The sequence below is a fragment of the Notechis scutatus genome, chromosome 5 (assembly GCF_049901735.1).
Source record: "Notechis scutatus isolate UNSWTSFEM ecotype Mainland chromosome 5, rNotScu1.2, whole genome shotgun sequence".
In the NCBI taxonomy this organism is placed as follows: domain Eukaryota; kingdom Metazoa; phylum Chordata; class Lepidosauria; order Squamata; family Elapidae; genus Notechis; species Notechis scutatus.
Genome location: NC_142013.1, coordinates 18,805,806 through 18,817,941, shown reverse-complemented (window position 1 = coordinate 18,817,941; position 12,136 = coordinate 18,805,806). Strand labels below are relative to the sequence as shown.

The 12,136-nt window shown below is 40.4% G+C and overlaps 1 protein-coding gene across 2 annotated transcripts in view; it reads left to right on the top strand.

Annotated features, from left to right (window-relative positions):
• The window catches only part of EXPH5 (exophilin 5), a 66,007-nt gene that overhangs the window by 15,342 nt on the left and 38,529 nt on the right, over positions 1–12,136 (top strand). For both annotated transcript variants that reach the window (XM_087966234.1, XM_087966236.1), the window contains exons 2-3: positions 5,422–5,579; positions 7,002–7,161. In XM_087966234.1, the coding sequence (XP_087822360.1) occupies positions 5,422–5,579; positions 7,002–7,161 (318 nt within the window). The remainder of the gene's footprint in view (positions 1–5,421; positions 5,580–7,001; positions 7,162–12,136) is intronic.

Sequence of the window (12,136 nt, the reverse complement as noted above, 5' to 3'; positions counted from 1 at the left end):
GCTGCAGTTCAAATGAAAATCAACTCTCCCTTCACTAGGATTAGGTCCAGAGGAAAGGCCCAGTTGGCACATTAATCAAAGGCTCTGCCACATTTTCCTCCAGATATGTTGGACTTCAAGGGGCATTATCATCTTGCATGTCAGTGACAGTCCAATATATTTGGTGGGCAATAGATTGAGGAATAGGAGTAGGAAAGAGGAGTAGGAAAGATACTTATTATTATAATTATTTCCATTTTGTAATGTTGGTACTTAACCTTGTATGTATCTGAGGCTAACATAAAAGGTAAAGGTTTCCCTGTCCGGTCGTATTCAACTCTAAGGCGGCGCATGGAACGCTGTTGCCTTCCCATCAAAGTGGTACCCATTTATCTACTCACATTTGCATGCTTTCATACACTTCCCCAATTTGGACAATTCCTAGAGATCTGGGTTTGAAATATTACAAAGCTCTGTCAGTATTCCCTTGCTAAGAATTCTTTGGACTGAAGACATTTTTCCTCTTCTTGGTCCAGCCCCCGAAGTTAGAATTTCTTGGTGGTTTCCTTTAAAGCGCTGAGCAGATCTGATCCCAATGAGTTTTTTCCCAGATCGGTCAAAGTCAACTCAGTGCTGCCACCTGCTGTGACCAGATTAGCAAACTATTTTAGCTTTTATTTGAATGAGTGTTTGCCAGTTTGCTCGTATTTTTCTTGAGTCTTTCTTTGATTGAGAGATTTATCATTGACAGGTGATGCTGAAGGAGACTCGGTTAAAGGGTGATGGAACGAAGAGTCTAATTTTATTCTCAATATTTCATGCCGATCAGAAATTTTATAAGAAAGTTTGAAAAAATCTAGTTCTTTTTTTTCAAAAAGAGGAGCATTTTTAAAACAACGTATACTGTGTTTATATTGTCTATGTATTTCTGATAGGCATACCAAGAATGTAGACTCATTATATTGATTATAGTAATAACATGCTGTCTGGAAGGTTAATGAAGTGAGGAGAAATGTATACACTCCTGGTGAATCACCAGTCAGATATAATCTGTGACAAAGACTCATTCCCTTCTTCTTTCCATGGTAGTCACATTTTATATTTAGTTTTAAACAATTAATATCTGTGTTGTTGCATTTTGCTCAGTAGATTTGTGTTTCTTATTGGAATCGTCCTTCTCCATCAGATACAGGGATACAATTCTCATTATCCCAGTATATGAGAAAAATAGCCTGACAAATTTGAAGGCAGGTAATTTAAGCAATGTTTTTTTTTTTCATAGATTCTTACTGGTAGAAGTATTTAATGCAATTTAAAAAAAAATGTGCACTGGGGACAAAGACAGGATTGCTGTTAAACAAACTGTGTGTCAGGATTCCGGCAGTTACCCCAATGAAATCAGGAGTCTCAAGCCAAACTTCCAAAACTTCAAAGGATTTATTGGCAGTTAACATGTCTGCCTGGGTGAAGCCGACTCTGAGACACATAATTCATTGTCACTCTTGACCCTGGTTTCCCCGGGTGTATCATAATTCATATTCTCCAATGAGACACATCCATAGCCAAGAGTCATCAATCATGTTCTCCAGTTAGATTTTTGCACAGCAGAAACTTCAGTCACCTAGTTACTACCTCTGAAAAACTATGTATGAAATGCACTTTCGATTTCCAAGCTGCCGCACTGCTCTTTCAAACCTCCCTTTCTGTTGGCAACTCTAAAAAGACCATAGAAATATTTTATGAGTTGATACTGTGACTTTGGTGTCATGGTACAGCAGATTCAAGCCCCATACAGATAATCCTCGATTTATGACCCACAATTGAACTCAAAATTGATACTGCTAAGCAAGAGAATTAAGTGAGTTTTGCCCCATTTTATTACCTTTCTTGCCACAATTGTTAAGTGAATCATTGCAGTTCTTAGATTAGTAATGTGGTAGTTAAATGAATCTGCCTTCCCCATTGACTTTGCCTGTCAGAAGGTCACAAAAGGTGATCACATAACCCCGGGACATTGCAACCGTCATAAATACATGCAAGTTGCCAAACATTCGAATTTTGGTCACATGGGGATGCTGCTACAGTCGTAAGAGTGAAAAACGGTCATACGTCACTTTTTTTTAGAGCAGTTGTAACATTGAACAATCACTAAACAAACAATTGTAAGTCGAGGATCACTAGTATTGTTTTCTTGTTACACAGTTTAACAGCTTTTAATGGGCCAAAATTAATATAATAAACCATCTAGATCAAAGGTGTCAAACTCATGGCCCGTGGGCCGGATGCGTCATGCGCTGGCCACACCCTCCCCCGTTTTAGCAAAGAGGGGAAAAGTCGTGATACAGATAATCAGAGTTGGAAGGGACCTTGTAGGTCATCTAGTCCAAACCCCCCGCCCAAGCGGGAGACCCTACACCATTTCTGACAAATGGCAGTCCAATCTCTTCTTGAAAGTCTCAAGTGATGGCGCTCCCACAACTTCCGAGGGCAAGCTGTTCCATTGGTTGATTGTTCCCACTGTCAGAAAGTTTCTCCTTATTTCCAGGTTGAATCTCTCCTTGTTCAGTTTCCATCCATTGTTCCTTGTCTGGCCCACAGGTGCTTTAGAAAATAGCTTGACCCCTTCCTCTCTGTGGCAGCCCCTCAAATATTGGACGACTGCTATCAGGTCTCCCCTGGTCCTTCTCTTCACTAGACTAGCCATGCCCAGTTCCTGTAACCCATTCATCATATGTTTTAGCCTCCAGTCCCCTAATCATCCTGGTTGCTCTTCTCTGTACTTTTTCTAGAGTCTCATTTTTTTTATAATGTGATGAACAAAACTGGATGCAGTACTCTAGGTGTGGTCTTACTAAGGTTTTATAGAGTGGTATTAGTATCTCCCTTGATCTTGATTGTATCCCTCTGTTAATATAACTTAGGATTGCATTAGCTTTTTGGGCTGCTGCTACGCACACATGTCACATGACAATGTGACGACGTGAGTTTGACACCCCTGATCTAGAATATAGCATCCTTTTTCTCCCCACAAGGGTCTTGTCATAATAACATTCTTGTTATAAAATCTATGTCTCCTATCTTTCAGGGAGAGAGTGACTCTATCTAGGGCCAATGTAGGAGCAATAGAGCTTTAGTATCATGTATTTAATTGTTTTTATTTTAATCCTGTTCGCTGTCCAGAGTCATTTGTTGAGATGGTCACCCGTATAATCGATACAAAAAAAAAAAGACACAGAAGTGGATATTCTGCATAAATAATCTCTCTCTCTCTCTCTCTCTCTCTCTCTCTCTCTCTCTCTCTCTCTTTCTCTCTCTCTCTCTCTCTCTCTCTCTCTCTCTCTCTCTCCTACTAGGATTCAGTTAGAACATGTTTTGTCCAATTCAGTCCTATACAGCCTCTAATCCAGTGTTTCTCTGCAATGTTAAGTGTGGGTTTCCACTCCCAGAATGAGGAATTCTGGGAGTGAAAGTCTACACTTCTTACAGTGGATGAAGCTGAGAAACACTGCTCTAAATGACTTGGAGTGATACTTGCTTCATCTCCACGTTAGCCCTACATCAGTGTTGGTGAATCTTTTGGGCAACGAGTGTGCCAGAAACCAGAAGACCAGGTGACCGGTGTGCATGCGCGCACCAGAAACAGGAAGGTGATCTTCCTGGCGTGTACAGGTGCATCCAGCGGCTACTCTTTCAGTTTCTGGCACTCCCACATGTGTGAAGACCAGCTGGCCGGTGTGCTGGAACACGGAAGAGCAAAGGGGCAACGGCTCATGTGCCCGGAGAGATGGTTCTGCATGCCACTTCTGGCACGCGTGGCATAGGTTCGCCATCACGGCCCAACATTGTTCCCAAAATTTTCTCCCGAAGGGAAACATTGGAGACTGGAAGAATGAGAAGAGCCTCTAGTGCATTTTTACACTAAAATTGTGGAACTTTGGACTGCGACATCAATCTTCCACTCAAGTTTGTACTAATTCTGAGTGCAGGTGTTTGAACACATGATGACTCATTCAGGTCAAATGTTCCCTTGTTATGAACTGTGGCTTGTTCATGGACTGATTAAAATTTAAGAGACTGTTTTGTAAAAAAACACTTGCAAGCTCTTTCATTATTAGTGAAAGACATGTTAGTTTGCTAATTCAACAGAAGGCAGCACAAAGACAATAACACGTTTCTGCACTATTGGTCCTTACATGGGTAACCATCAAATTGCTATAATTCTTGAATTCCATCCCTTTCTTCTTGGTATGTCTTTCTAAAAGGTATCTGTGTGAATCATGCTCAGAAAAGAATAACTTCAGGATTTGGGGCAGCTTTGCTTTTTCATTTGGTATCTACTTTTTTTTATATGACATGCTAAAGTGTAAAGTACTACTTTATGCTACTACTTTTGTAAGACCACATTGGAATATTGCATCCAGTGGGGATCACCATGATACAAAAAAGATATTGAAATTCTAGAAAGGGTTCCAAGAAGAGAAACAAATATAATTGGGGGGGACTAGGCTAAAATATATGATGAATAAACAAGAACTGGGTATGTTAGTCTAACAAAGAGTGTTAGGAGTGACATGATAGCAGCCTTCCAATATTTGAGGGGCTGTCATAGAGCAGAGGGAATCAACGTATTATCCAAACATTTGAGAGCAGAACAAGAAGCAATGGAGGGAAATTTATCAAAGAGTGATCCAGCCAAGAATTATGGAGAAATTTCCTAACAGTATGAACAATTAACCAGTGAAGTAGCTTGCCTTGCGGGTGTTTTATCACTGGAAGTTTTAAAGAAGAAATTAGACAGTCATTTGTCCAGAGTAGGGAGTTGGACTAGAAGACCTAAAAGCTCCCTTCCAACACTGTTATTCTATATATTCTGTATGGGCAGCCAATACATTTTATAAATAAATAAAATACTGCAACTGATGTAAATTTAAGCTCATTGCCAAGGATCCAAATTGCGATCATGTGACCATGATAATCCAATAGTCATAACTTTGAGGACAGGTCATAGGTCATTTTTTTCATTGCTGTTGTAACTTCAATCTGTTGTTAAATGAATGTTCATAAGTCAAGAACTACTATAAATTAGATACTGGGATAATTTTACACTATATTGGTCTCCCTTAATTTGGATTGAGAATGGCTAGAGGAATGCCCAAGCCCGCAATTTGAACAGACTTGGTAAAATAACACTATATGAATGTACTTTTTCCAGACAAAATCAATTTGTGCTTATAGAATTTTAAAACAATATTCTCCCACAGTCTTTAGAATATAGGTGGTCCTTATTTACTGATTGCCTCTTATAGCAACCATGCACAATTATAGTCACTGAACAAGGATTTCCTAAAGCCTATTTTAGAGAACATAACTCTTCTGAGGACATTATTGAGACCTTGAAGGGAAATAAAAAGCTGTTCAGTAATATCTGTGTCTTTGTTTCAGCAAATGTCAAAAGAAAAATGAAGATACAACAGGGTGTCCAGGAGTGACAGGAGAATGGCTTGGAGATTTCAAGAAGAAAAAATTTAAAAGTGAGACGGATATCAGCAGAATGCCGAAACAACCACTAGCTCACCGGTTGAAAAAAGCCATAGGAAACAGTGAGTTGTCACTACTATAATTTATTCACAACAAATAACAATGCTATCTGTGGCATGGAGAAAGGAAAAGATTAATTTTTATACATGTACACACAAATACACAGATGGATACCTGCCAACATATATATGCATATGCATGCATAATTGAGCTTGTGTTTGGCATCAGCACTAAAACATGATAACCTTTTTTTCCTAGTGTAGAAAATAATATTAAAAGACAATATTGAAACTTAATTTTGGTTTTCCATCCAGCGAAGACATTAGTCTGATTACAACAGAAAATACATTCTAGTGGGATCGCTACTCATGCGAAAAAAACCCAAATAAAAGAGTTTTACAAGGAGGAAAATAATAAATCGTGTATCACAGGAATATCTGCAGAACGGTGATTGACTTACTACATTCCAGTCCTGTTGTCATTCTGCGGAAGATAAGACACAAAAGCACTTTAGATAAATCAGATTGAAGATAAAACAATAGGTTTCTCTTATCTGCCTGTCAAGGAACAGAAAATCAATTTAGATAGATGAAATGGATGATAGAATGGACAGATGGGGTGGAGCTCAGAAACATGCAGGTGACAAGATAATCAGATATCAGAATAAAAAGATTTGAGTCTGTCGGTTTCCTTACTCAGCACTAATAAAGATGCAAGAAACACTTGTGGTGCTATTGCTTTTAGCAAGTTTCCAACTAGCCTTCTGTATTTTACACACAGGTGGTTTAATCACCATTGGTGGTGTCTCATACCATGTTAAGCCACAATTCTCTCCTTTTCTTTTATGTGGATCATGTTAACAAATGTTTTAGAACTGCCATGTTTAACCAAGAGTTGAAGTGCAATGGCTTTGGGCAAATTGGCATAGGACCTAGGTAATTCCCCCAATGGACCTTCCACTTATATTTCACAGAACTGAGCAAGAATAGTAAATTCAGTGTAGTGGTTAAGGCACCAGGCTAGAAACCAGGAGACTGTGAGTTCTAGTCCTGCCTTAACCATGAAAGTTGACTGGGTGACTTTGGGCCAGTTATTCTCTCTTTCAGCCCAGTCCATCACACATGGTTGTTATTGTGGAGAAAATAGGAGGAGGAAGAATATTAGGTATATTTACTGCCTTAAAATAATAAAGGCTCCAAACAAACAAATAAAGAAAATTATTTTCCAGAAAGAAGGTCAAAAATCTTAACGAGCTTTTGGTGTTGCTGTAAGATTTTGGCCATTTAAAATATGTTCTTTATTTGGTCACTGGGGACCTCCTATAAAACAAAATCTTCATACTGGACAATACCACTTAGTTGAGACAGTGTCACTTAGTTGAGTTGGGCAGCTGTAGAAATTGAATAAATCAGAACAGAACAACATCACTGTTTTGTACAATATATGGCCGCCTCTTTTATTAACATTAGTTTTTCTTTTTTCAGATTCTGCAAACACAAAGGGTTCTGCTTTGGACGTCCCACAAGCCCAGAAGCTTGGATCCACTTCCATACTAGAAGGACTGAGAACACCGTTTGCTTCTCTGTTCTCGTCCTTCAAGAAATCCAGAAAGCAGCATTTAAAGCAGCCGCAAAACTCTCTACAGTAAGCAAGAATTGTCCAATGCCATTTGAAGGTCCCTTCTGTTATTTGGTCTTCTTCCTCATATTTGTTCCTTAAGAGGCTTTATTCAGTTAGGGATATTTTTCCAATGGGCCTGCAAATAAATAAATAAATAAATAAATGTATGTATGTATGTATGGCATTCAGCTTTGTTAGGGTATTTTCCCACGTCATTGTAGTTGTGCTTTTAAAGTTGTAGCAACGTTTGGCAACTTTAAAGCACAACTGATGTGGAAAATACCAACAAAGCTGAATGCCATACATGTAAGTACCCGCGAAAACTTAAGAAAACAAATATATATATATGTGTGTGTGTGTGTGTGTGTGTGTGTGTGTTTGTGTGTGTGTGTGTATCTTTGGTTATTCGGGTTTTCTCCCGCGTAAGATTGGAAGTATCTAGGCAACGTTTCGATGAAGTCTCATTCATCATCTTCAGGCTTGTGTCTTGGCTCTGTGCTTCCACAGAGCCGAAGCACAAGCCTGAAGATGATGAATGAGACTTCATCAAACGTGCCTAGATACTTCTAATCTTACGTGGGAGAAAACAAATAACCAATGATCCATATATATATATATATATATATATATATATATATATATATATATATATATATATATATATATATGTTTTCTTAAGTTTTCGGGTACTTACATGTATGGTGTTCAGATGGCAGATGAGATTCTGCTGAAACGTTGCTACAACTTTAAAGAACTACAATGACGTGGGAAAATACCGAACCAAGCCGAACACCATACATATATATATATATATATATATATATATATATATATATATATATATATATATATATATATATATATATATATATATATATTTTCTTAAGTTTTCGGGTACTTACATGTATGGTGTTCGGCTTGGTTGGGTATTTTCCCACGTCATTGTAGTTGTTCTTTTAAAGTTGTAGCAACGTTTCAGCAGAATCTCATCTGCCATCATCAGGCTTCTGTATTGTGTCCGTCTGTGAGTCAGACTTTTACAGTAGTTTCAGATTTGAATTTGGGGCAGCCTATTGCTGTGCCAGAATGGTTTTTCTTCATCCTGATTGGTTGGGAGTCTTGGTCTGTGTTTATTGGTCTCGGAGTTTGCTGTGTTCTGCTTGATTGGTGTCTCTAATATCTTCTGTCTGTTTTTTGGCTCTTTTTGTATCTTGATTGGCTGGCAGCATTGTGTTGCTTTAATGGAGGCCTTTAGTGCAGCTTGGCTTCGGGTAAATGGACGGCTATCATTAGTTAGGAAGCTGGGTTTCATCTGGGTGCCTGGTTGGGATGTGTTTGAGCTGGAGGTATCAGGGGGATCTGTTTGTGCCCAGGTGTTTGCCTGGCTTGTGGTGTGGAGATTTTTTTGTTTGTGAGTGCAGGCTTCCAAATGATTGACAGCCTGGTGGAATCATCTCTTCTATTCATGCTTTCTGGTCTTTTTCAATCTCTATGGCTTCTCTGATGATTCTGTGATTAGGGTTTTCTATAGTGGCCAGGGTTTTGGTGCCATTGAAGTTGATGCTATGACCTGTGGCTTCCATGTGTTGGACTAGTGAGGAAGTGTGTTCCAGCTTTTTGACTGCATTTTTGTGTTCATCCAGGCGGGTGCTTATTCTTCTATTGGTCTGTCCAATGTATGTGGCCGGGCATGATGCACAGGGGACTTCGTATATGCCTTGGTTTTCCAGGTCAATTTTATCTTTGGGGTTGCTAAGGATGGCTGCTATTTTTCTGTCTGTTTTGAAGGCAGTCCTGATGTGATGTCTGTGTAGTACCTTACTAATTTTGTCTGTAGTACCTCTTATGTAGGGCAGGACAGCTGTTCCATAGGTCTGTTCATCTTCTGGGTCTCTATTATGTTTCAGTGTGTTTTTGTGGATCAAGCTGGTGATTTTGCTTTTGTGGAAGCCGTTGGCTGTCAGTACTTTAGTCAGGGTGCATAGTTCAGTCTTAATGTGTGTCTTGTCTGCCAGGCGTTTGGTTCTGGTAATTAGTGTTTTAGCCACGGAGTTTATCTGTGCTGGGTGGTGGTGGGATTGGGCGTTGAGGTAGCGGTTGGTGTGGGTTTTCTTCTGGTATATGGTGTGTCCTAGTGTGCCATCTGTTTTTTGTAGATTAGTACATCTAGGAATGGTAGTTGTTTGTTTGTTTCTGTTTCCATGGTGAACTTGATTTTGGGGTGTGCGCTGTTTAGGTGTGTTAGGAATATATATATATATATATATATATATATATGTGTGTAGTATGTGTATGTGTATGTGTATGTGTATGTGTATATGTATATGTATATGTATATGTATATGTATATGTATATATGTATGTATATATGTGTGTGTGTGTGTGTGTATATATATATATGGATCTTTGGTTATTCGGGTTTTCTCACGTAAGATTGGAAGTATCTAGACAGCGTTTGATGAAGTCTCATTCATCATCTTCAGGCTTGTGTCTTCCGCTCTGTGCTTCTCAGAGTGATGTGAGCTTGCAGCTGCTTCTTCCTTTTAACTGCTAGTGGGGTGTGACTTGATTGGGTGGGGGCTTGGCTGTGTTCTGATTGGGTGGGGTCTGTTCTCATTGGTTGGGGGTTGGCTGTGTTCTGATTGGTTGGGGGTTGGCTGTGTTCTGATTGGCTGGAGGTGTGTTCTGTTCAGGTGGGGGCTTAGTTGTGCTCAGGTTAGTCTTAGTTGCTGGGGGATTTGAGCTGGTGAGCTGTGATCTTGCTGTTTGGCTTCGAGTTCGTGGTCGTGCTGCATCTTCATGGTGGGGTCAGTTCGCTTCATGTATGGCTCGGAGGGGTTTGAAGTGGGTAGTGATGCAGCTGCAGTGCGGCTTCTGGTCCGTGGTCGTGTCTCATCTTCTGTGTGGGTGTGAGTCTGCTTTTTACGTGGAAGTGTGGTGGTGGCATCTTGTGTGGCTCTGGTGGGTGTGGGTCTGGTGTCATTCTTCATGTTAGGTACTCGTCTGTTCATGAGGGCGGGTTTCCAAATGGCTGGTAGGCGGGAGGTGTCATCTCTTTTATTCATGCTGTGTGGGCGTTTTCTATCTCTATGGCTTCTCTGATTATTCTGTTGTTGAAGTGTTCGGTTTTGGCAATAGTTCTGGTATTTTTAAAGTCAATCTCATGTCCTGTGGCTTTGAGGTGTTGGACCAGGGAAGAGGTCGGTTCTTCTTTTTTGATTGAGTTCTTATGTTCTTCAATGCGTGCACTTATTCTTCTGTTAGTTTGTCCAATGTATGTGGTGGGGCAGACACGACCACGGACCAGAAGCCGCACTGCAGCTGCATCACTACCCACTTCAAACCCCTCCGAGCCATACATGAAGCGAACTGACCCCACCATGAAGATGCAGCACGACCACGAACTCAAGCCAAACAGCAAGATCACAGCTCACCAGCTCAAATCCCCAGCAACTAAGACTAACCTGAGCACAACCAAGCCCCCACCTGAACAGAACACACCTCCAGCCAACCCCCAACCAATCAGAACACAGCCAACCCCCAACCAATCAGAACACAGCCAACCCCCAACCAATGAGAACAGACCCCACCCAATCAGAACACAGCCAAGCCCCCACCCAATCAAGTCACACCCCCACTAACAGTTAAAAGGAAGAAGCAGCTGCAAGCTCACATCACTCTGAGAAGCACAGAGCGGAAGACACAAGCCTGAAGATGATGAATGAGACTTCATCGAAACGTTGCCTAGATACTTCCAATCTTACGCGGGAGAAACCCGAATAACCAAAGATCCACATACAAATACCCACGAGAACCTCAGAAAACACACACACACACACACACACACACACACACACACACACACACATATATATATATATATATATATATATATATATATATATATATATATATATATATATATAAAAAATAGAGGTAATCCTCAGCTTATAACTGCAATTGAACCTGGAATTACAATTGCAACATGTGCTGATCATTAGGCATGTCATTATGGGACTGCAACATATTTTGTGGCCGTTATTAAGTGGATGCTGTGGTCATTAAGCAAACCCATTGTTTGCAATGAGCAATTTTTGTAGGAAACCAAAAGTAAATACTGGTTCCCAGCAAAAACATAAATCATGGTCATGTGACTATGGGATGCTGCACAATTGTGGGTTAGTTGTTAAGTACCCAAAATGTGATCACGTGAGGGGGGGGGGGCAGTCCTCAGGATTTAGAATCTGGGTCATAAGTAGTGCCTCTTTGAGTCCATCCTTACTTCACAGGTGGCGTGTTAACTCAGCGGTTAAGATGCTGGGCTTGGCGGCTGGAAAGCTGGCAGCTCAGGTTCGAGACCCGAGCCCCACGTGACAGGGTGACCTCCTGTCCTCGCCCCAACTCTTGCCAACCTAGCAGTTCGAAAGCATACAAATGCAACTAGATAAATAGATACCACTTCAGGGGAAAGGTAACAGGCTCTTTGACGTTATGCTGGCCACATGACCATGGAAATGTCTTCGGACAGTGCTGGCTCAATAGTCTTGAAACAGAGATAAGCCCTGCTCCCTATACTTGGCAATGAGTAATAGAGTAAAATCCTTCAACTTTACTTTTTTTTTTAACCTAACTTCAGATGATCACTAAGCGGCTACCTGTACTTCCATTGCACCTTTGGTGAGATATTTGAAAGGACTTTCATGGCTTGAAGGACACAAAGCAATCAATTTTCCCTGTTCCAACATCTTGGTCTACCACTTCTATTGCATTGACCAGGCTAGCTGGGAGATTTTAAACTGATGCATCTGAAGGACATTAGATGGGAGAATTCTGTAATAAACAACCTGGCTACTTAGCCCTTCTATGCTGTCATCATTAATCTAAGTTACCCCATTGGAGGAGGCAGAAGTACAGAACACTGTACAGTAGTATTTCAGATATCTAACTCAGGAAGAGAGGAAGCTGCCTCATTATTTATGCTCAAATATTATGTATAGTA